The 21,108-nt window shown below is 43.5% G+C and overlaps 1 protein-coding gene across 1 annotated transcript in view; it reads left to right on the top strand.

Moving 5' to 3' along the window:
* Positions 1–16,679, top strand: part of VPS26A (VPS26 retromer complex component A) — a 51,713-nt gene extending 35,034 nt beyond the window's left edge. The window contains exons 8-9 of the mRNA XM_082269145.1: positions 4,793–4,935; positions 16,102–16,679. Coding sequence (XP_082125271.1) covers positions 4,793–4,935; positions 16,102–16,212 — 254 coding nt within the window. The 3' untranslated portion in view covers positions 16,213–16,679. The remainder of the gene's footprint in view (positions 1–4,792; positions 4,936–16,101) is intronic.
* The last annotated feature ends 4,429 nt before the right edge of the window (positions 16,680–21,108 follow it).

Below are 21,108 nucleotides of genomic sequence, written 5' to 3'. Positions count from 1 at the left end.
CAGACTTTCAGATGGCCTTATCTTATTTGATCTTCTCTTGGTGGGGGAATTAGTCTGTTCTGAGCCTCCCTGGATGATATCATTAAAGGTCTTTCATAGGAAAGAGCACTTTTGGCTCATAAGCGGCCTTTTCGTTCCTCAGGATCTCAAGTCAAGGGATCCAAGTCAGTCAAGACCTCCTCCGGAGGTTCCATGAGGACCTGGTCTTGTATGCCGAGTGGTCCATGAGCTGTTTTGTTCCGGCTACAAGATCGAGTTTTCGGTCTCCTCCAGAGAGGTTCTTGCCTCCAACCTGCCTTTTTTTTCCCAGATCGTTTGCGAGGTCTTTTCGTGGTGGTGCAAGCCTTGCTACTACGAAGGGTGATTGTTCCAGTCTCAGAATCAGAACGTTTGTTTCATGTTTGCAGATCCCAGGAGCCTACGGCCACCCCACCCTGAATGTGCCAGATCTCGTCTGATCTCAGAAGCTAAGCAGGGTCGGGCCTGGTTAATACTTGGATGGGAGACCGCCTTGTAATACCAGGTGCTGTAGACTTAACCACTTGCCGACCACCCACCGCATATATACTGCGGCAGTCTCTCGGCTGCGCAAATCGAGGTACTGGTACATTGGTTCGCGGGAGTGTTGTTGGGGGGGGGGGGGGGCGAGCGCAGGATAATGTTCTATAGCAGAATGTGAATTTTTTTTTTTTTTTATTTTTTTTTCAGAATTGTTCTTTTTTTTTTTTTTTTTTTTTTTGTTTATAGTGCAAAAAATAAAAATCGCACAGGTGATCAAATACCACCCAAAGAAAGCTCTATTGTGGGGTGAAAAAAAGACATCAATTTTATTTTTTCACAACCGCGCCAAAATTGTCAGTTAAAGAAACTCTGTGCTGATTTGCAAAAAATGGCCTTGTCATTAAAGGGGCAAATCCTTCTGGTCCAGAACTGGTTAAAGAAAAGCAAGGTACGTCCAATTTTGGTCCTTAAGCTTTGAACCGCCTTGTGCGGGTACAGATGTTTCAATTGGAGTCTATTCGTGCGATAGTGGCATACCTACATCAGAGGGATCTTCTGGCCTCTATCACTTTTAAGGACACTTGTATTCATATTCTGCGATATGTCGGTCTTCTGCGTTTCCTCCACTTGCCGTGAGCAAGGAGCATTATCAAGAGGTCTCACCTCAATCCCTCGGGTTTTTCGCTAGTGCTGGCTCTGGTGTTTGGCATTGTGGTGTCAGTGGGGGATTGCGATACTAGAGTAACCGGAGGATCTTCTGCGAGCAGAGTCTCCAACTGTTCTGAAGGACAACCGAGTGATTACTGTGGGGACTCTGCAGGAGTTTGGTCTCAAATTGACTTTCCAGGTATTTGCTCTGGTTCCGTTCACCTGGTTGGACTATCTGGGTCTGTACTGGATTCGGCCTCAACCAGGGTGTTTCTCCCATGGGACGAGTTCCAAACTCTGTCCACACGAGACATCTGCAAGGGGGAGATTCTTGTCGTGGGGCAAGAACTCAGTATCTGATCCTGTTGAGCCGGGGTACGAAAGGGTCCCTGATATGGTGGCTTCGCTCTCTGTTGCTTCGACAGGTAAACCTTCCTTCCCCTTTTTCAGGAAGGTGGTCACCACGGATGCCAGCCTGTCTGAGTGGGGTGGCATTTTTTGGCATGGTTTGTGCTCCAGAAGAAGAATCAAGACTACTGAACGATATACTGGTCACTTCTTCCAGGGTTGTTTCATCCGTTATCTCCGATGGGGTACTCCTGAGGTGGCCTTGTTGGTCTCTCGTTTCAACTAGAAGGTGCTTGGGTTTGTGGCATGGTCTTGGGATCCTCTGGCCGACACCACATGTCTTTTGGGACCAGTATCGTCTGATATACGTCTTTCCTCTTCTAGAACTTCTGCGTAGACTCGAGGCAGAAGGGATTAGTCATTCTGGTGGCTCCAGACTGGCCTAGCTGGTTTTGGTACGCAGATCTGATACTGTGGGTTGCCGATGCTCCTTGGAGTCTTCCTTTTTAGAAGAGGTCTGTTGGCTCAAAGGCCAATCTTCCATCTTGCGGTCGCTGGCTTCTACAACTTGGTTGTCGGAAGCCAGGTGTTAAAGGCTAGAGGGTTGTCTGAATTGGTGATTCCCACGCTGCTGTAAGCTAGAAAAACTACTTCTAGGTGGTTTTACTATCGCGTTTGAGAGTGTACTTGCAGATCTGAATCTGTTGGGGTTCTCCTCTGCTCCTTTTTGATGACTCTGATTTTAGCCTTTCGCCAACGAGGTGGGGAACAGCGCCTGACCTCGGGTACCACTGAGGGCCAGGTTCAGCCTTGGCGGTTTCTTTCATCTACCTTTTTTGGCTATGTTTGTTTTTCTGCGGTTCGCGCCTTTGTTTGAGGGGTTCGCCACTTGGCTTTCCCAGTACATTTCCTTTGCCCTCATTGGATCTCCTCTTGGTGCTGTCGGTTCTTCAGTTACCGCTGTTGGAAAATTTTCATGAGATTCCTCTACTTGTATGTCCCAGAAGGTGGCTTTTTTCCTTCTGCACGTAGGGTGTCGGAGCTGGCAGCTTGTCTTGTCATTCACCTTGGTGGTTCACGGAGATAAAGTGGTGCCCCAGCCTTGCCAGTCATTTCCAAAAGTTGTCTCTCCTTTTCACTTAAATAAGGCATGTTACCTTCCTTGTGTCCTAGCCTAAAGCACCCTAAAGAGCTTGACTTACTCTTTAGATGTGGCTCGGGCAATCGGGTTGTACCTGGCGACGACTGAGTCATTCCAAAAATCACATTCCCGATTTGTCCTTACGGATGGATTCATCTGGGCTGGCTGCGTCTGCTGTGACCATTTCCAGATGGATAAGCAGATTGTGGTGCAGGCCTATTCCATTACCGGTCAGGATCCTCCTTCCCTGTTTTGGCATAATTTTTATATGGGTGCTTTGTGCCTTTTGGGACTTTCGTCATCAGGCATCAGTGGTGCAGGTTTGCAAGGCGGTCACCTGGCCGTGTGCGCACACTTTCACAATTTTTATAAGGTGGATGTGTTTGCATCTACGGATGCCTCCCTTTGGCTGCAAGGTGCAGGCAGTAGTTGGAGAGGATTAGTCTTCCTTGAGGGTGTACTTTTTTGTCAGATTAGCTCCAGTTGTTCTGGTTGAGCTCCTAGGTTACCTATTTGGCTATTTGGCTGGATTTTTGTCTTACCATAAAATCCTTTCTCCGATGTTTGACGGACACATCACCCACCCCTCTGGAGTTGGGTTATGTATTCTTCTAACACTGCTTGTTACTAAACGGAATCCTAGAGCAGAAAGTGGGAGTATACCACCTAGGACTGCCCCATGGGTGTAGTTTAAAGTTCTGGTAACTTTCCTAGGAAACGCAGTAATAACCCATTTGACTAATGAAGATATGACGCTGTGTCCATCAATGAACATCCGAGAAAAGGATTTTACAGTAAGTCCAGTTTTTTATGTCTTTAAAATGCAAAATTGGAGGAAAAAAATTTATTTGAAACTAAGCTTTGTACCAGAATATGAATTTGTGTCCCTTTTTAACTACTACTACTACTACTACTACTACTACTACTTTTTTGGTCTTTGGAGTGCATACAGGTGTGTGTGTGTGTGTGTGTGTGTGTGTGTGTGTGTGTTTTTTTTTTGTTTTTTTTTTTTTTTTGTTTGCAAGACCGTATCAAAAATCCTTCTTTGCCCCTGTAAAAACCTTGATATGTTACTTTATCTTAAAGTATTGTTCAGTCAAACACTATACCTAAATCTACTCCCATCCCAATTTAAGCCTAATTCTATCTAGTCTGTGAAAGGAAAGTTCTGTGTACACACCTGTTCTGAGGGTGCTTCAGTCCGGTCATATGATTGGGTCGCTGCACTGGCTTCAGTTTAGAGTAAGGACAGCGGACAATGGATGCCCCATAGTAATTTTATGGGTGACATTATTGCGCCCTCAGCATAGGTAAGTATACAGATCTTTCCTTTACAAGGTAGATAGAATAGGCTTAGAATGAGGGTGGGAGTAAATGTAACCACTTGAGGACCAGGCCTATTTCTGACACTTGTTTACAAGTTAAAATCAGTATTTTTTGCTAAAAAATGATTGAACGCCCCCAAACAATAAATAAAAAAAGTGTGGGGAAGATCAAGCCTCACTAGTCTGGCGACAGAATGTCATGGGAAATCCAAAACTGTACATTTATTACTGGAACAGAAGTAGTGCGGATGTCTTCCAATGGGGATGCCTGTGCTAGTGATCATTTTCAAAAGTGGGCTTTACCTTCACTTTGGGGAGACCTAAATAAAGGGAAACTGCTAAGATGCTCCAGGCATCTGGGTGGATCCTGACTGTAAAGTTGGGATCTAAACAGTCAACACTACAATACACCAGCATTCGTAAACTATGCAGCTCCAGGCCAGAACAGTGACCAGTTTCTTGTAAAGAGGAAAATGAAGCGCACATTTACAGAGTCAAATCGCATCACTCCAGGGATATCAACCATTCTTGATCCAGGTGCTCACCAAAGCCTGCATATATTTAGCATTTTGCCCACAATATAAACCTTTAACCAACAGACAGTCTGAAAAGAAGTATCATTTATCCATCCGCCCCACACACTTTTTTCTTGTGATCCTTTTTAAAGCTTTAGCAGATTTGATAGGTGGCAGGATCATCTAATTATTGAGCACTTTTTCACTGAGATTATTTTATGTTTAACATATTATAACCTACAACATTGTAAGAGGCACATCCTTTGTATTTCTCTTTCAATTAATATTTTAATTGTGTTTACAATATTGTTTAGGAGAGTCTATTCCCATCCGGCTGTTTCTGGCTGGGTATGACCCCACACCCACAATGAGAGATGTAAACAAGAAGTTTTCTGTGCGCTATTTCTTGAACTTGGTCCTTGTCGATGAGGAGGACAGAAGATATTTCAAACAACAGGTAAAATTTGATGTTTAATGATGTATAAGCTTCAAAAGGAAATATGTAAAAACTCTGGTTTACATGGCTTCATGACAGCTACCACATGGCTTCATGACAGCTACCACAAGGTCAGAGACGAGAATTCTGTTTAGGATTATTTCCATTTATGTAGAACCCAAGAGGACTAAAAAAAACAATGGACACTTGAGCCAATTTACATCCACCTAAAATTAAAACCGATTTCTTTAAAGTGCCATTAAACCCAATTAGGAGTGTTTTTTGCCTTTAGCATTTTTAAAATGGGATTGAATTGTCTCCATATGTTCAGAGTACTTTGTTTTGATTTTAGAAGACCCTAATTTTTTATGGCAAAATTGGATATTTCTTTTTATAAATATAAGCAATCCCACATGCATAAAATGGGATGTTTGTGTTTGACAGTTGTTCAGTTTTCTAAAATTAGGGCCCATCTCCAGGTATAGGAAAAATGCTCACTTGCAGTGAGGCTGCTCCCACCTTGCAAGGGTTAAATCCTTGTTTTTTTCTAGGGGATCACATAAAGCAGTTTTACTCATCTGACAACTGTGCTCTACTCCCATATGCTCCGCCAGTGGACTGTTCCATGTCTTTGTCCTGTCTAGTGCAGGGCTGTTAGATCTGCACTGGACTTGATGTCGGAGGACCTGCAACCGCCAGTGTATAGTATAGAAGAGGCTGTGGGAGACTGGTCTTGGAGCCTGTGGGATCAGAGGATCAGGTAGGTAAATAAGCATTTGACCCGTGCAGTACCACTGCAAGGGAGCATTTATCTTTCGTTCATTGATGGACACCGCTCCTGATCTCCATGACTATTGGGTTATACTGCCCCCTACAGGAGTTGAACACTAGACAGTAAAATAATCTGGCTACACCCATGGGCTGTCCCAGGGGGTATACTCCCTCTCTCTGATATAGTTACTCATTTTTTTTTTTTTCTGTTTAGTCAGGACCTAGTACCTTGCTCCGATCTCTGGTCCTGGCAATCTTTTATTTTTAGAATTTTTTTTTTTTTTCCCAGTTGTGAAAAAAAACCACATGTGAGATCTGCAATCAACTGCTGGACTAGGCGATGGGCTGGATAATCTAGATCCAGTGGGTCCCCCAGTCTCGCCAGCGAGCATGCGCAGACCCCAGCTCTGCAATAGGTCGGCCTCGACCTAGCCCCACCGGACGGGGGCTGGCCTGCGAGTTCAACACCTTGCGAGGTCCCATACGACTGGGTCTTTGCCCGAGTCGTAGCGTTCCTCCTGGCCAACAGCCCCCCCATTATGTTGGAGAGGAGGTTCTGTCTGGAGCCGTGCCCGCCTGGTTGCTGGTATGGGGAGTAGCCCCCCCTCTCCCCCTGGAGGGTTTTGGGGTGGATGTGGGCCCCTCCTTGGGATGGTCAGACCCCCGGGTTCCCCTGCTTTCCATCAGGCACCCCCCTTCACTTATGCTGGGGCTGTGTGGGTTGTCTGGGCAACCTCCTGGGGTGGGGGCAGGGCGCTATGCTAGCGTTAGGGGCCGGGAGGGTGCTCCACCGGCGACCTGACGGTCGGCTGTATGGGGGGTGGGGCTTGTACCTGGTGGGGGCTCCTGCCACGGCCCTTCATTCTGCCTGGGCCTGTCCTTAAGGCCTAGGGATCCCTCCTGGGAGCTTCGTGGTGCCCCCATTTTGCTGCAGCCTGTTTCTATGCACGGCGGCCATGTTTGTGTAGTCCGGTGGCCATTTTGTGGTTTGCCATTGAAAATGGCGGCGGCCATGACAGTGGAAGCCCCGTGGGTGGCGATTTTACCAGTGGGAGCCCCCCCTCATCCCCTGGTGCTGACTACTGGATCTTTTCACTTCCTGATCGTCGCATGTGGAGTGCAGATTATCCTGGTGGCTGCAGGTTCCTGTTTCTGCTAGGTGGGGAGTCTGGTGGGATTCTCTCCCACTCTGCTGAGGATCGCTTGTTGCCTGGTGACTGGGTGCTGCCAGTACAGTGGGGGTCGTCCCTTTGCAGTGTTTTACACTTTGTTGGGTCCCCCTGGTGACTCATGGAGTCTTTGGAGCACATATCCCACCTGATCCCCCTTCCTGAGGCTCTGGTGCCCTCTGGGTCCCAACCATCTATTGATGCACTGACAGGGGTCCTGGAGTCCTTTGTGTCCCCAGTGTAGATGGCTTTCGGATGTCAGGCAAGCAAAAAGCGCCCCCGCGGACGTGGGTCACCCTGCTGGGTCTTCGAACACGCACCTAGAATCCTCAGATAGTGAGGATTTCTCTACATCTGCAACCACGTACGAAAAGGCCTTGGTGGAAGTACTGATTTTATCTGTGCGTGAGACCTTGAAGATGGGGGACACCGCTGCGACGGAGGTGCGGGTTCCCTTTGGCACTCACAAGCCATCTACAGCGGCAAAGGTGCTTCCTTTCCCTGCCTATTTTGACAGAATTGTCGCTAAGAGTTGGGACGACCAAAGCTTCTCCTTGGGGTCCCTAAGCAATTTACTAGGCGTTACTCCTATGAGGAGTCCCTTAAGAAGTGGACTGTTCCATCGGTGGTGGAACCTCCCGGTTTCCAGATTAAACAAGGCAACCACGATCCTGGCTAGGGTTCCTGGCCTTTAAGGATCTGGCTGACAGGAAGGCGGGGGCTGTGGCCAGCAATATGTACACTGTTTGGTTGGCACTGAGGTTGGTGTTCAGCATTGCCCTGGTGTTGAAAACTCTGACCGAGTGGGCTAAGCTTTTACGCCGTGACCTGGAGAGCACAGCTCCCTCCTGCCTTTGCTGAGCTGTCGGATCAGCTGGTCTTGGATGTGGCTCCCCTAGTGGCTTGGCTCTGTTTTGGCACTGGTCCTTCGGCGTGTCTTTTGGCTTAAATGCTGGTCTGCCGACAAGACTTCTAAAAAGGCCTTGATTGATCTCCCCTTTCAAGGGGATCGCCTGTTTGGGGCTACCCTGGATGACATCACTTAAAAGCCTCACTGGGGAAAAGAGTACTTTCTCTTACGTCCTCCGACAGTCGCCGCCTCTTCATATTCGTCACATATGGGGTATTAGACTTTGCTCCGAAGGAGTAGCTAGGCAACAGAATATGTTAACATTAAAGCTTTTAACATATCCCACCCTCAAGGGGTGGTCCCCTCAGTCAATACCCTCCTACTTCCTGCAACCATATCTCAGTTTTAATGTCTAGCTTGTCAGGAGTGGCTGGCTCTCTCTGTGCTGGGGCTTTCTGCCCCAGACTCTTTCTTCTTTTTAAAAATTCTACAAAGTAGATGTTCAGGCATCGGCGGATGCTTCCTTTGGCCGCAAGGTTCTTAGTGCGGCTGTTCCCTAGGGTCCCTTGTTGACAGACGTAGTCCTCGGTGATACACCACCTTCGGGACGTCCCAGAGCAGTATCACAACTGAGGGGTGGGAAAATGAAATCAAATCCCAATCTAGAAGGCCCAACCGGTGCCAACTAGAAGTTTACAATGCTCATCCTTAATGATGAGACTCAACAAAAAAGAGAAAAAATTTATTTATTTATTTTTTTTCAAACAGAAAAAAACCCTCGAGGTAGACCACCGGTCTCCTCAAATTGCGGCCTGCAAAACCTTGCGGCCAAATGAGGCATCCGCCGATGCCGTCACAACAATTTTATAGAATTTTGTAAAGGTATGTACCGACGACCAGGTGGCCGCCTTACATACCTGGACCACTGACGCCTGATGGCGAAAGGCCCAGGAAGTACTGAGCGCTCGAGTGGAGTGCGCCCTAACAGGGAACGGAGGACTCTGACCCTTAATAGAATAAGCCTGTACCACCGTTTGTCTAATCCATTTGGCAATGGTCGCGGCAGATGCAGGCAAACCCTTTCTGGGGCCATCCGTGATCACAAAAAGTGAATCCGTCTTACGGAATGATTCCGTAGCTTTCAGGTATACCCTGATTGCCCGAACCACATCTAAGGAATGCAACGCATGTTCCCGATGCTGCTTGGGCTGAGGACACAAGGAAGGTAGTACAATATCTTCATTCAGATGAAAATCTGAAACCACCTTAGGAAGAAAAGATGGCTTAGGATGAAGTACTACCTTATCCCTATGAATCACTAGGTATGGGGACTGGCATGATAATGCAGCCAGTTCTGACACCCTGCGAGCAGAAGTAATAGCCACCAAGAAGGCCACCTTCTGGGATAAAGTAAGCAAGGGAATCTCCCTGATGTTTTCAAAGGGAGGTTTCTGTAGAACCGACAAAACCAAATTAAGATCCCAGGGCGGTAAGGGCGCGCGGACTGGAGGAGCCAGGTGCCGCACCCCCTGGATGAAATTCCGCACCAAGGACTTGGTAGCTAAAGGTTTCTGAAAGAAGATTGCTAATGCTGAAACTTGACCCTTGATGGTGCTCAAGGCTAGCTTCTGCTCAACCCCTTGTTGCAAAAAGGCCAATATTCGAGTCACCGAATAGGTACGTGGAGGAAATCCTAAAGATTCGCACCACGCAATATAAGTCTTCCATGTGTGATAATAGACCTTGCTGGAAGTCGCTTTCCTTGCTTTAATAAGGGTAGGAATGACTGAAGTAGACAAACCTCTGTCCTTCAGTACTTAGGTCTCAATGGCCAGGCCATTAAACCCAGCGACTGTAAAGCATGATGGTAAATTGGTCCTTGAGACCACAGACACTCCCTGAGACGAAGTTCCCACGGAACGTCTGCGACTAGCATGTCCAAGTCGGCCAGGCCGGCTTGAGGAGGCCAGCCTAGAATTTCTAGGACCACTGGCGCTGATAGAATCTGAACCAGGCGTCCCTAGAGGTATCTGGCCCCGACCATCCGAGAAAGTCTGGTCGTTTTCTGTTCCCACACATTTATCAGATACCTGATTGTTATCAGGAAGGGTGATCTTTTCTGGTTGAACCTCAGGGACCGAAGTCACCCGACTAGAGGCTACTTGGCCTACCTGGTCAACCAGATCCGATTCCTGTGAGGTATAGGGACTAATCTTAGGAAAAGGTAAAGGAAAAGATCTATTCAGGGAACGGTAACTACCGCTTCCTGTAGTACTTAAATGTTGGAAGGGAAGAATCGCACCGGTAGTAGTCTCTTTTTTGTTGAGTCTCATCATTAAGGATGAGCATTGTAAACTTCTAGTTGGCACCGGTTGGGCCTTCTAGATTGGGATTTGATTTCATTTTCCCACCCCTCAGTTGTGATACTGCTCTGGGACGTCCCGAAGGTGGTGTATCACCGAGGACTACGTCTGTCAATGAGCGCTAGAGAAAAATGGATTTTTGTAAGATCTTACCGTAAAATCCTTTTCTCTTAGCTCATTGACAGACGTAGTCCCCGCCCCTCTGTTTTTTGAGTTGGGTTGGGTTAAATCTCTAAAGACTGCTTTTTCACATAACTGATTTGCTGAGGCAGAGAGAGAGGATATACCCTCTGGGACTGCCCCTAGGGTGTGGCCAGAGCTTTTTAATTTCCTGTCTAGTCCTGCTCCTGTGGAGGCAACATAACCCGAAGGTGGTGTATCACCGAGGACTACGTCTGTCAATGAGCTAAGAGAAAAAGATTTTACGGTAAGATCTTACAAAAATCCATTTTTCTCTGATGTTCATTGATGGACACAGCACCCACCCCTCTGGAGTTGTAATTCTTCTGACACTGCTTGTAACCAAACTGAGTAACTATAGCAGAGAGAGGGAGTATAATGCACTGGGACTGTCCATGGGCGTATCCAGATTCTTTATCTGCCTAGGGTCCTACTCCTGTAGAGGGCAGTTTAACCTAATGGTCATGAAGATCAGGAGCTGTGTCTGTCAATGAACGTCAGAGAAATGGATTTTACAGTAAGTCAAAAATCCTATATTTTTTCTTTCCCTGAAGTTCAGTATTAACCTATTTTTGTATTGAGGCCTATGCACACTATTTGTACTGTGGTAATACTCCACCCATGCGTGATGCATGTAATGGTGTGATTAAATCCCATGCATTTTAAAAGGGATCTCGATGCACCTTTCCAATGGGTGTTCCAACTTGTGATGCATTATGCAGCATGCATGTTATTTGGTGTGTTTAGCGTGTAAAGCAGTCCATTCAAATGAATGTTAAAAATGCAACGCAGCACTTAAAAAAAAAAAAAAAAAATGTATAAAAAGTCATATAGTAACTCCATAATCCAATGTGAAAAGAGAAGACCGACTGTAAAGGGTGATCCAGATAGTCATACACCACCACCACATGGAGCAGACAGCCTCTTACCAGAAAGATGGGATCACTGTTTCCACAGTGATCAACAGCGCTTAATGGTTAGACGTTCCACACAAGGACACAGCATGTGTTGTATTGAGAATGCCTCCCTCCATGTACAGGTAGTAAAACAGTGTATCCAGTCAGTGTATCCCAATGGAGGGGAAGGTATCAACAAAAGATGAAAAAGCAACTCCTAGTGTAGTTTAAAGTATTTATTGCCACAAGATGAATGCACTCACCGAATGTATAACAAACAGCATAAAAGCGGACGTCCATACAGCGCCTATATCAACTGCGGACCTTCCTGGTGTGTGGCGTCAGACGCAGAGTTAGGTTCCTATGTGTTTTGCAGTCGAATACGTCATCAGGGGGGCATAACTCTGCGTTGCCATATCGTCACCTATGGACAAGACGGAAGCCGAAGCTCAAAGTGCGGGGACAGACCTATGCTTTGCCTATTGGGAACCGTGAAACAGGAACCGGGTCCTCTAATCCATAGAACGCAAATATTAGCTGACACGAACCAGATGCCGGGACCGGAACTCTGCAGTCTGGGACGCAAACAAAGGCCACAAACCGTGTAGGAAAGCGCCATCTAGAGCTTAACGGAGCATAAAGAACAAAACGCTGCTATAAAATACAGATCCAATCATAATACTGGCATTTATATAAAATCTATATAAAGATAGATGCACAAACTGTCTTTAGAATCATTTTCTTAAAAAGAAAATCTAGATGTCAAGTTAATAATTAGGAAGGTCAGAAATTATGTAAATTTGATTATGTAGGAGATGGGACTACACACCAAAAAGATCTGCATGAAATATTAAAATATACATAAACCAGAAAAATACACATGATGAATAAGATACGAATGGATAAAAGTTGCAAATATATGCTACAAACCATACCAAAATAAAGAAACAATAGAATGGAACCAACATGATGTACTATCTGATATTAAAGCATTGACATCTAAGTTCACATTTAGGCCTAATGGCCTAAAACACTTAAGTTGGTAAATCCACTTAGTTTCTAATTTCGAAATGTCTCGACGTATATGGCTACCTCTCCAATTAGGTTTAAACAAATCAGTCACCGAAAGAAGTACCAGCTGGGTTCCTGTTGTGGCACTGATCATAGTGCCTAGAGAGGTTGTTTTTTTCGGAAAACCCTTAGAACATTGTTGTGTTTATTCATCTGGGTCCGAAAGGCCCTAATGGTCCCACCAACCTAGTGTAACCCACGTGGACAGGTAACCATATACACAACATTTTCGGTGGAACATGCGTCAAAGAATTCAATGTCATAGGAAGTTTTAGTAACATTGGAGAAAGGAGTATATTTTCTATTCTTCAAAACACATACTCCACGCTTTCTACATGGGGGGGGGGGAAGCCATCAATGCTGAAAAAGGAGCTCTTTTTGGGAGGCTCAATCACATTGGGTGCAATTTGTAATTTAAGGGGAGGAGCCCCCCTATAAATGACAAAAGGGGTATCTGGTATCACTGGACCCAAAACCCTGTCACTTTTTAGGATGTCCCAATGTATGGAAATAAGATTTTTTTAACTGAACGATGCTGAGTGGAGTACGTTGTAAAAAAAGGAAAAACGGGGTGAAACAGATGTAGTACCAGAGAATCTCTGATATAATGCCAGATTGGTCACTTGAGTGCATTGAACCAGTGGGATTCAGGATAGTATTCCTATCCATATGCCTCACTGACTCTGATAGGGTCTAACTCAGCCTGGCTATACCCTTTTGGCTATAAAACAGGCTTTAATATGTTAGCCTCATCGTGGTAGTCTTGGAGTAGAGTGCAGTTCCTTCTCAGCCGTCTAAACTGGCTTTTGGAAACCCCTTGAGCCAGGGCCTATGATGGCAGCTATTGTGACTGATCAAGCCATTGCGATCAGTCTCTTTAAAAAAAAGTTGACGACACAATTTGTTTCTGCTACACTCTGATTCTAAGATCCAAGAAATGAATTTCTTCACTACTTTCCTCGTATTGTAACAATATCCCCGTTATTCAAAGTGGAAGATAAATTTTCCAAGGAGTCCTTACTGCCCTTTCAAAGCAACAGTACATAGTCAATGTACCGCCCCCAGAAGAGCAATTCTGGTTTTGGTTGGGAATAGATCACCTCTTTCTCCCACTCAGCCATGAAGAGGTTGGCCATGGAAGGGGCAAAATGGCCCCCATGGCCACACCCCTCTACTGCAAATAGTAGGAACCCTGAAACCAAAAAGTTGTGACTCAGAATAGTATCCTAGATCTAAAATAAACCTCTGTTGGATAACAGGTAGAGAGGCGTCTCTTTGAAGAAAATGTTCAATGGCATGTCTACCATGTGAGTGGGAAAGTATAAGCGATATTGCATCAGGTGTTGCCAATAACCACTTAAGCCCCAGCCCTATTTCGGACACTTTTTGTTTACAAGTTAAAAGCAGTATTTTTCCCTAGAAAACTACTTAGAACCCCCAAACATTATGTATATTTTTTTAGCAAAGACTCTGGAGAATAAAATGTCGGTCATTGCAAAACTTTTTGTCAAGCGGTATTTGCGCAGCGGTCTTTAAAACGCCATTTTTTTGGAAAAAAATTGAAAAATCACATTTCACTGCATTTAAAAAATACTAAACAGTAAAGTTAGCCCATTTTTTTTGTATATTGTGAAAGATGTCACGCCGAGTAAATAGATACCCAACATGTTACGGTTTAAAATTGCGCCCCCCCGTGGGATGGCGACAAACTACGGTCAATAGAGATCTCAATCTGCGACGCTTTAAATTTAACGGTTACCAGTTTAGAGGTAGAGTGTAGCTCTTTTTTTTAAATTATTGCGCACGCTCTGGCGATCGCGGCGATACCTCACATGTGGGGTTTGAACAGCGATTTCATTCGCGGCTCGACCTGCGTATACGTTTTTTTTGTGCGCGAGCTAACGGTGACGGGGGCGGCGAAATTTTTTTTTTCCTATTTATTTTTTATATTTTTTTTAAACTTTATTACAGGTTTTTAAAAAAAAAAAAAAAATCTTATCACTTTTATTGCTGTCACAGGCAATGTAAACATCCCTTGTGACAGCAATATGTGTGACAGGTACACTTTATGGAGGGATCGAGGGTCTAAAAGACCCTAGACCCCTCCACTACACTTCCCTGTATGCAAAACGCCGAAAACGGCATTTTTGCATACAGCCGTTTTTTAAATTTGCTTCCTTTTGCAGCACAGTAACCCGGAAGTGACGTCATGGACGCCGCCTCCGGGTTACGTCATCGGAGCCCCGATCGATGCCGTTTCCGGCATTCATCGGGACTCCATCCAGCCGGCTGGGTCCGCCGGCTGGGTGCTCGGGGCTCCCGGTGGGACGGGAGCCCCGGGCAAAGCCACGGAAGGCGGCGGGAGGGGGGGGGACGTCCCCTCCCGCCCCCCCCGGGTAACGATCGAGCGGCTCCCGAGCCGCATCGGTAGTTACCGACGGAAAGCCGACCGTCGGCTTCAAACCACGGTACCGGGATGATGCCTCTAACTAGAGGCATCATCCCGGTATAAACCCGCAAAGTGTACCGACGTATAGGTACGTTGATATGCGGTAAGTGGATAAATATCCCTCCTGCCATTCAATGCCACCCAGGATATTGATTACCTGGGTAGTATCTTTTATGTATGATGGTGTTAGTGACCATTGGTTGGAGAAAATTGTCTACTCCCGACTCTGGAGGTGATAGTCGATCCCACTGATTATAGGGCGACCAGGTGGGTGGAGGGGATTCTTGTGGACCTTGGGCAAGTAATAGATTACTGGAAGCCAAGGGGCCACAGGTACCAGATAAGATCTTTCTTTTTTATTTGAAATATGCTTATGGTATCCCTCCTCCACCAATTTGGTCAGTTCCTTCTTGTATAACCTAGTGGGATTTTTATTTTTAAAGGGCGATTAGGTGTCAGTATCTGATAGGATGTTCCTCATCTCGGTAGTAATCCGCCCTATCCAACACTACAATCCCCCCACCTTTGTCGGCTGGGCGGACCACTATATCATTACGACTTCTAAAGGAATCCATACCAGCATTGAATCTAGGATCCAGGTTTTGTTTTTTTGTTTTTTTTCTCGTTCTGAATTTTCTCCAAATCAGCCAGATTCAGTGAGTGCATTCATCTTGTCGCAATAAATACTTTTAAGGATATACTACACTGAGTTGCTTTTTCATCTTTTGTTGATCCCTTCCCCTCCATTGGGATACACTGACTGGATACGCTGTTTACTACCTGTACATGGAGCGAAGCATTCTCAATACAACACATGCTGTGTCCTTTTGTGGAACATCTAACCATTAAGCGCTGTTGATCACTGTGGAAACATTGATTCCATCTTTCTGCTAAGAGGCTGTCTGCTCCATGTGGTGGTGGTGTATGACTATCTGAATCGCCCTTTACAGTCGGTCTTCTCTCTTCACATTGGGAGGTGGATTTTTCTTCATTTCCAGGGGCTGATTGTCATTATGGACTTACTATTTGACTTTTTTAAAATTTTTAAGCACTGCATGTTTAACTGATTCTATTATCATTTGGTAATTGCTGCTGGCTGCTGTTATTGTTTTGGAAGCACGGTTTTATATTTATATTCATTCAAATGAATGGGCTTCTTTACAGAACAAACATTAACTTACCGTACTTTAAAACACAAGTACGATTAAATACGAACAATAGTATTGTGTAAAGTGCAATTAGACCCCTACAACAAAGACAAAGAATTCATGTAATTATACTGATCTTCCCCATCACCCCCTGCCAGTCTTTTAGAAAGTGTATAAAAACAGCACGGAGAATGGGGAAACTACATAAGTGTAACTGCACCACTTTCAAGGTATTTTTTTTATGCAGTATCTAATGCAATAAATGTTTTTTGCTTTTCTCATTTAAATAGGAGATCATTTTGTGGAGAAAAGCACCTGAAAAGATCAGGAAAAGAACCAATTTCCACCAACGCTATGAGCCCAGTGATCCGCAAGCATCAGCTGAGGAGCCAGAGGTTTAGGAGTTTGTATAGCTCACAAGATGAAGGACAGAACCAGATAGAACAAGGCCAAATCTCCCACTGTTTACCTTCATCTGACACAGCTGTTCATTATACTACACTAAACATTCTGCGGGTCTGTATGTAATTCCACTTGTACATATATAAATACCAAGTGCTTTTGCCGAAACACTGGACCTTTCTCAAACTAGCATTTTATATAACTTTTAATTTTGGGATTCTGCATTGAACATGCATTAAGCTAAAATAGGTGTCTCACTTAATTTTCATGCATGTTAGGCTGATGTAAAGGAAAAACAAGAGCCTTATTATTGTCTCATATCCACTTGCATCATTCATTTTGCTGGAATTCCATCTTTATTTTGTTTTGAACAGACAAGACAGGTTTTGCATCACTGTGAATCGTCCCAAAATTCATAAGATTCACTTTGGAAATGAAGGCTTTATTAAACATTTTCAAGACATCACACTGTGTGTTCATTTTATTCAATGCTTGTCTGATTCACACGTGCCACTTTTACTTTTTTTACTTTACATTTGTGATTTTTATTTTTCATTGTTGATAATGAGGAAATGGGCTCACCATATAAAACACATTTTGTGTCTTTAAACAGTAGTTCTAATTACTGTATGTATAACGGCAACTGTTTTAGTGTGGCCACATTTAAAGGTGAACCTAATCTTATCTAATCCAGCACTATCCAGATGTAGCATGTGCCCCCAGATACTTGCAGGTCAGGACTTTCCCCATGGAAAGGCCTGATTTTCTATGGCTTCACTTTTGGCCCATTACCATGGCAGACAGCCTCACTGTATAGTAACGAGAAGGAGAGGGGCTAGACTTGCAACCCATTAACCAAGAAAATAAATTTAATTTTGGGTTACCCAAGTACTGGTAGTGCTTCCTGAGAGCTGACTTGCAGAGATGTAGAGTTGTCCAGTATGTGTTGATAACAGAGGATTAGTTCTTTGATTGCCGAAGCACTGGACATACCAGAGAAAATCTTAAACTTGGCTGAGCCTGGTTAATAAAGGAACTGTGAATGCTGACAACAGCCTTTACCCCAAGGAGATGCGCTCTGTGTATAGTCCACCCATCTACACAATGTCCCTAAAAGTGCTTAAAGTGTTTGTAACCCCAAAAAAAAGAGCTCCTGTTCCCTTATAGCAGGCTTAACAGAGCTTGTGCTGTCTAACTTGCCCCTCTCTTAGCTGTAAAAAAAAAACCTGACCATGATAATCATGGCTGATTTCCGTGGTCAGTTTACGTGCCTCCATCATCTGCAGCTCTGCTTTCTTACCCCCTCTGCCTGTCAGCTCTGTGTGTCCCAGCCAACACCCCCCCCCCCCCCCCCCCCCCCCGCTATCAGTAGAAAAAAGTTTAAAAAATGTCACTGCCAGCCCCTCTGTTTTATCAATCATACCACACTGTGTTGTTTTTTTTTAAAACCAAGCCTGTAAATGCCTTTCAGCTATATTCAGGCCTGTCACGGGACTCCCGGGCAGATATCAGAGGGAGATCTTGGCCCCTCCAGCTGTAGCCTGGATTGTGTGAATTTTTTTTTTTTTTTTTAGTCCCTATGGTCCCTCCTGCTTATAGACCTCAGACTGATAGTGGAAGCTTATGCACGAACAGCCAATTGAGGTATATGGCTTTGAATAGTGTCAAACATGTTTTCAGACAGACTGAATGGGGACAGATTGGCAGAGAACAAGAAGGAATTCTAGAGTGTGGCGATGCGTATTAATTTTCTACTGAGCAGGATGGTAGTGGTAAGGTGAAGCAAGAAGCTACAAACCTTCAGTGATGAAATGTGGGGTCGCCCTCTGGAAATATATATATATATATATATATATATATATATATATATATATATATATATATATATATAAATTCTCATTTGACTGCAGAAAATGTAATGCAGAGTGACATATCTGAAGTTCCTTCTAAAAATATAAACTATCTGTACGTCTGTAAATGTTGTATATAATTTTGCAGATCTGTTCACAGGCAAGCCATTTTTCCCCCTGTATTGCTGTTGCCAAACTAGAATTGTATCCTCCTGTTGTCAGTTGCGCCATTTCATGATAATATATTGATGAATACATCAATGGAAATTTAACTTGTCTGTCCCTATATTATATGGGTATTGTACTACTTTTTATAAGGTTTGTGCTTGGACAAAGTAACAAATAACTATGGATCTTTTTAACTAAAGAGCTGCCCCTATTCTGGTGTGACTGGTTGCTATGAATTAGTGTATTTTAGCACCCTCATTTAAGCCATATGGATTACATGGTACCTTGTACATGTGACATATTTACAAAGCCGTAAATAGGACTTTCCCTGTCATTTTTAAAATGTTTGCTTCTGGAAGATTCAACACCGGTTCCTTTCTACAGTGTCATACGCCTTTTTTGTTTGTAAATTTAATATTCGTAGTTTGGCCAACTGAAGCCAACCTGAAACTGTTCAATTTATTACCCACACTGGAAATATCTGGAAGCTGCAAGCTCTTACAAATTGTTTAACTTGTTTTATCAATTGACTTTCCTTGTCAACCCGCTTGCATTGGTAACTATCCTAATTTAGATTGTGTGCCATTTTTGGTTGGAAGATTGATATGTGAACATTGTTGGATACTGAAAAATATTGGAGCAGAAAGTAGTGTTGCCTATAGAAATCAGTAATTTTTTTCTTTTGCAGGCTAAATCATGATTGGTTGCTACCGGCAACTTTTTTTTAACCAGATCCATGTAGTTTCCAAAAAACAAGTATACGTGTCGTATCTGTAAAACCAGACTAGGCTCAGTTCACAAAGATAACACACCAGGTTAAAGAGGCAAAGGCCTTTTGGTAACTGTTGCTGTAGCTAATAATCCCCTATACAACATAGCACCTCTGTTTGTTTTGCTGAGAAACCAGGCTTTATACCTAGGATTCCTTGACTCCGATTTTGTTCATAACTGGCTCAATTCTCAAACAGAATAGGATCTTTTTTTTTTTTTTTTTTTTTTTTTTTTTCCTGTGAAATTTGAAAATTAGCCACATGGCTCAAATAGGGATTCTTATCCTTGTGCTAAAGCTTTGTAAATTTGAGCTGATTATCCACTCGTATATCCACATCCTTGCTAAAATAGGTACTTGACCTTGGTCACTTTCACACTCGTTTGTAGCAAAGACGTGGTAAAAATTATGCATGTGCGATTTTACCATGTTTGCAGTGCATTATTCACAGGACATGTGACTCAGATGGCATAAAGAAAATGCACCCATGTAACATTTTGATGCGGTATTTAAATCGCATGTCCTGTGCTGCATTTACATTGCCTTTCAATAGGGAGGTGTGTTTGTTTTTTTTTTTTTTTGTTTTTTTTTCGCAACAAAAATGCAGCAAGCAGGCTTTTACTAAACGCATTGGACTTGCAACAGATCAGTGTGAAGAGTTCCCTAGGATTACATGGTCATGCGCTTTTTCTTTTGCTTTTTTTTTTAACGCGAAAGCAGATCCGTGTCAAAGCAGCTTTAGATTTGATGCTTTAGTTATCACTAGGACTAATTTATTAACGTGTTCTAAACTATGTCCGTTGTCCAAAGCTGCCCTTTTGATTCAAGCGTTCAGAGTCTGTCAACAAAACAAAACGACATTCATGAATAGAACAAAACTTTAACTTGTTCAGTTTTTGTTCCTAGCTATAAAAGTACCCTATGGTTTGAAATTATGTATGGGACCATGGAGGGAGACTTGAAATTCCTTCAGACACCATGCCCAATGTGTTTTTTAAATGTATCCTCTGATTCTGACCATGTACTGTTTAAAGGAAAATCATTGTCTAACCAACAATCATACATATCTCCTATATTCTCTTAAAACAATAAATCTAAACATTGTGTCTTTTTTTTTTTTTAATTCCCCTGACATATTGTCAAATATCCTCTAAAATTATTTTTTTTTTCTGTTCAAAATATTTTTCTTATTCATAGTATATATAAATTGCTTTACAATATTGTAAAAGTATTTTATATTTCCATGTTTTGAGGCAAAATACTCCTTAAATAAAATCTTATAAACCTATTGCTGTGTTTTCAGTGTATCTGTTTTTTCAGGGTTCAAACCTTATAATGTTCATATAGCTCCCTAAAGATCCAGTAGTAGGAAGGAAAATGGTAAACCAAAACTCCAGCTTTGAGGTTCCACACATTAAAACAGGATTTTTTTTTTTTTTTTATTTCATATGGGTTTTTGTCAGCAAGCTTTGTGTTTTCACCTCATTGCTTTTTATTTTTTTGAAAAACATTCTAATAACACAAAATACTTGAACTTGCTGTATCTTCATTTTTTGAAGTACATTGAAGGACACAGGTAGTCATTCATGTTTGGGTTATACTGCCATCTACAGGAAGGATGAACACAACAACAAGATGACCCTTTCCACTATTGGCATGTTGTGCTTCATAGCAAATTGTTCTTTGAGCAGAAATGGAGGGGTGGGACCTTTGTCCCTCAATGGACTCTAAAGCCCCGTACACACGATCAGATTATCGAACGATCTGTCGTCCGTTTTTTGTGGCATGCTAGTCTGATGTGGAAAGTGAAGAGGTTATTTTCATACGAATTTTCTCGTACGACAGATTTCTACTTCAGAAGTGATGTCATGTGTTGGATTGCTTTGTATGTGTTCTTTCGTCGCTGAGCATGCCTATTCTTGCTCTTAAGATTTTTTTTTCCGTCTAAATCTGTACTAATGAGACGAAAATCAGACATTGTATTACGGACGACAAAAATTATATAGCCTGCACATCAGGATTTTGTCAGCCGAAAAGTCGGAGTTGGCTGTCGAAAGCACCATACTAACAATCCGAACATCGACAGATTGGTCGTCGGATGAATTTTC

Source organism: Pelophylax lessonae (genome assembly GCF_965119305.1).
Source record: "Pelophylax lessonae genome assembly, chromosome: 9".
Classification (NCBI taxonomy): domain Eukaryota; kingdom Metazoa; phylum Chordata; class Amphibia; order Anura; family Ranidae; genus Pelophylax; species Pelophylax lessonae.
The sequence above is the reverse complement of the archived record's forward strand: the minus strand, read 5'-3'. Positions and strand labels throughout refer to the sequence as shown.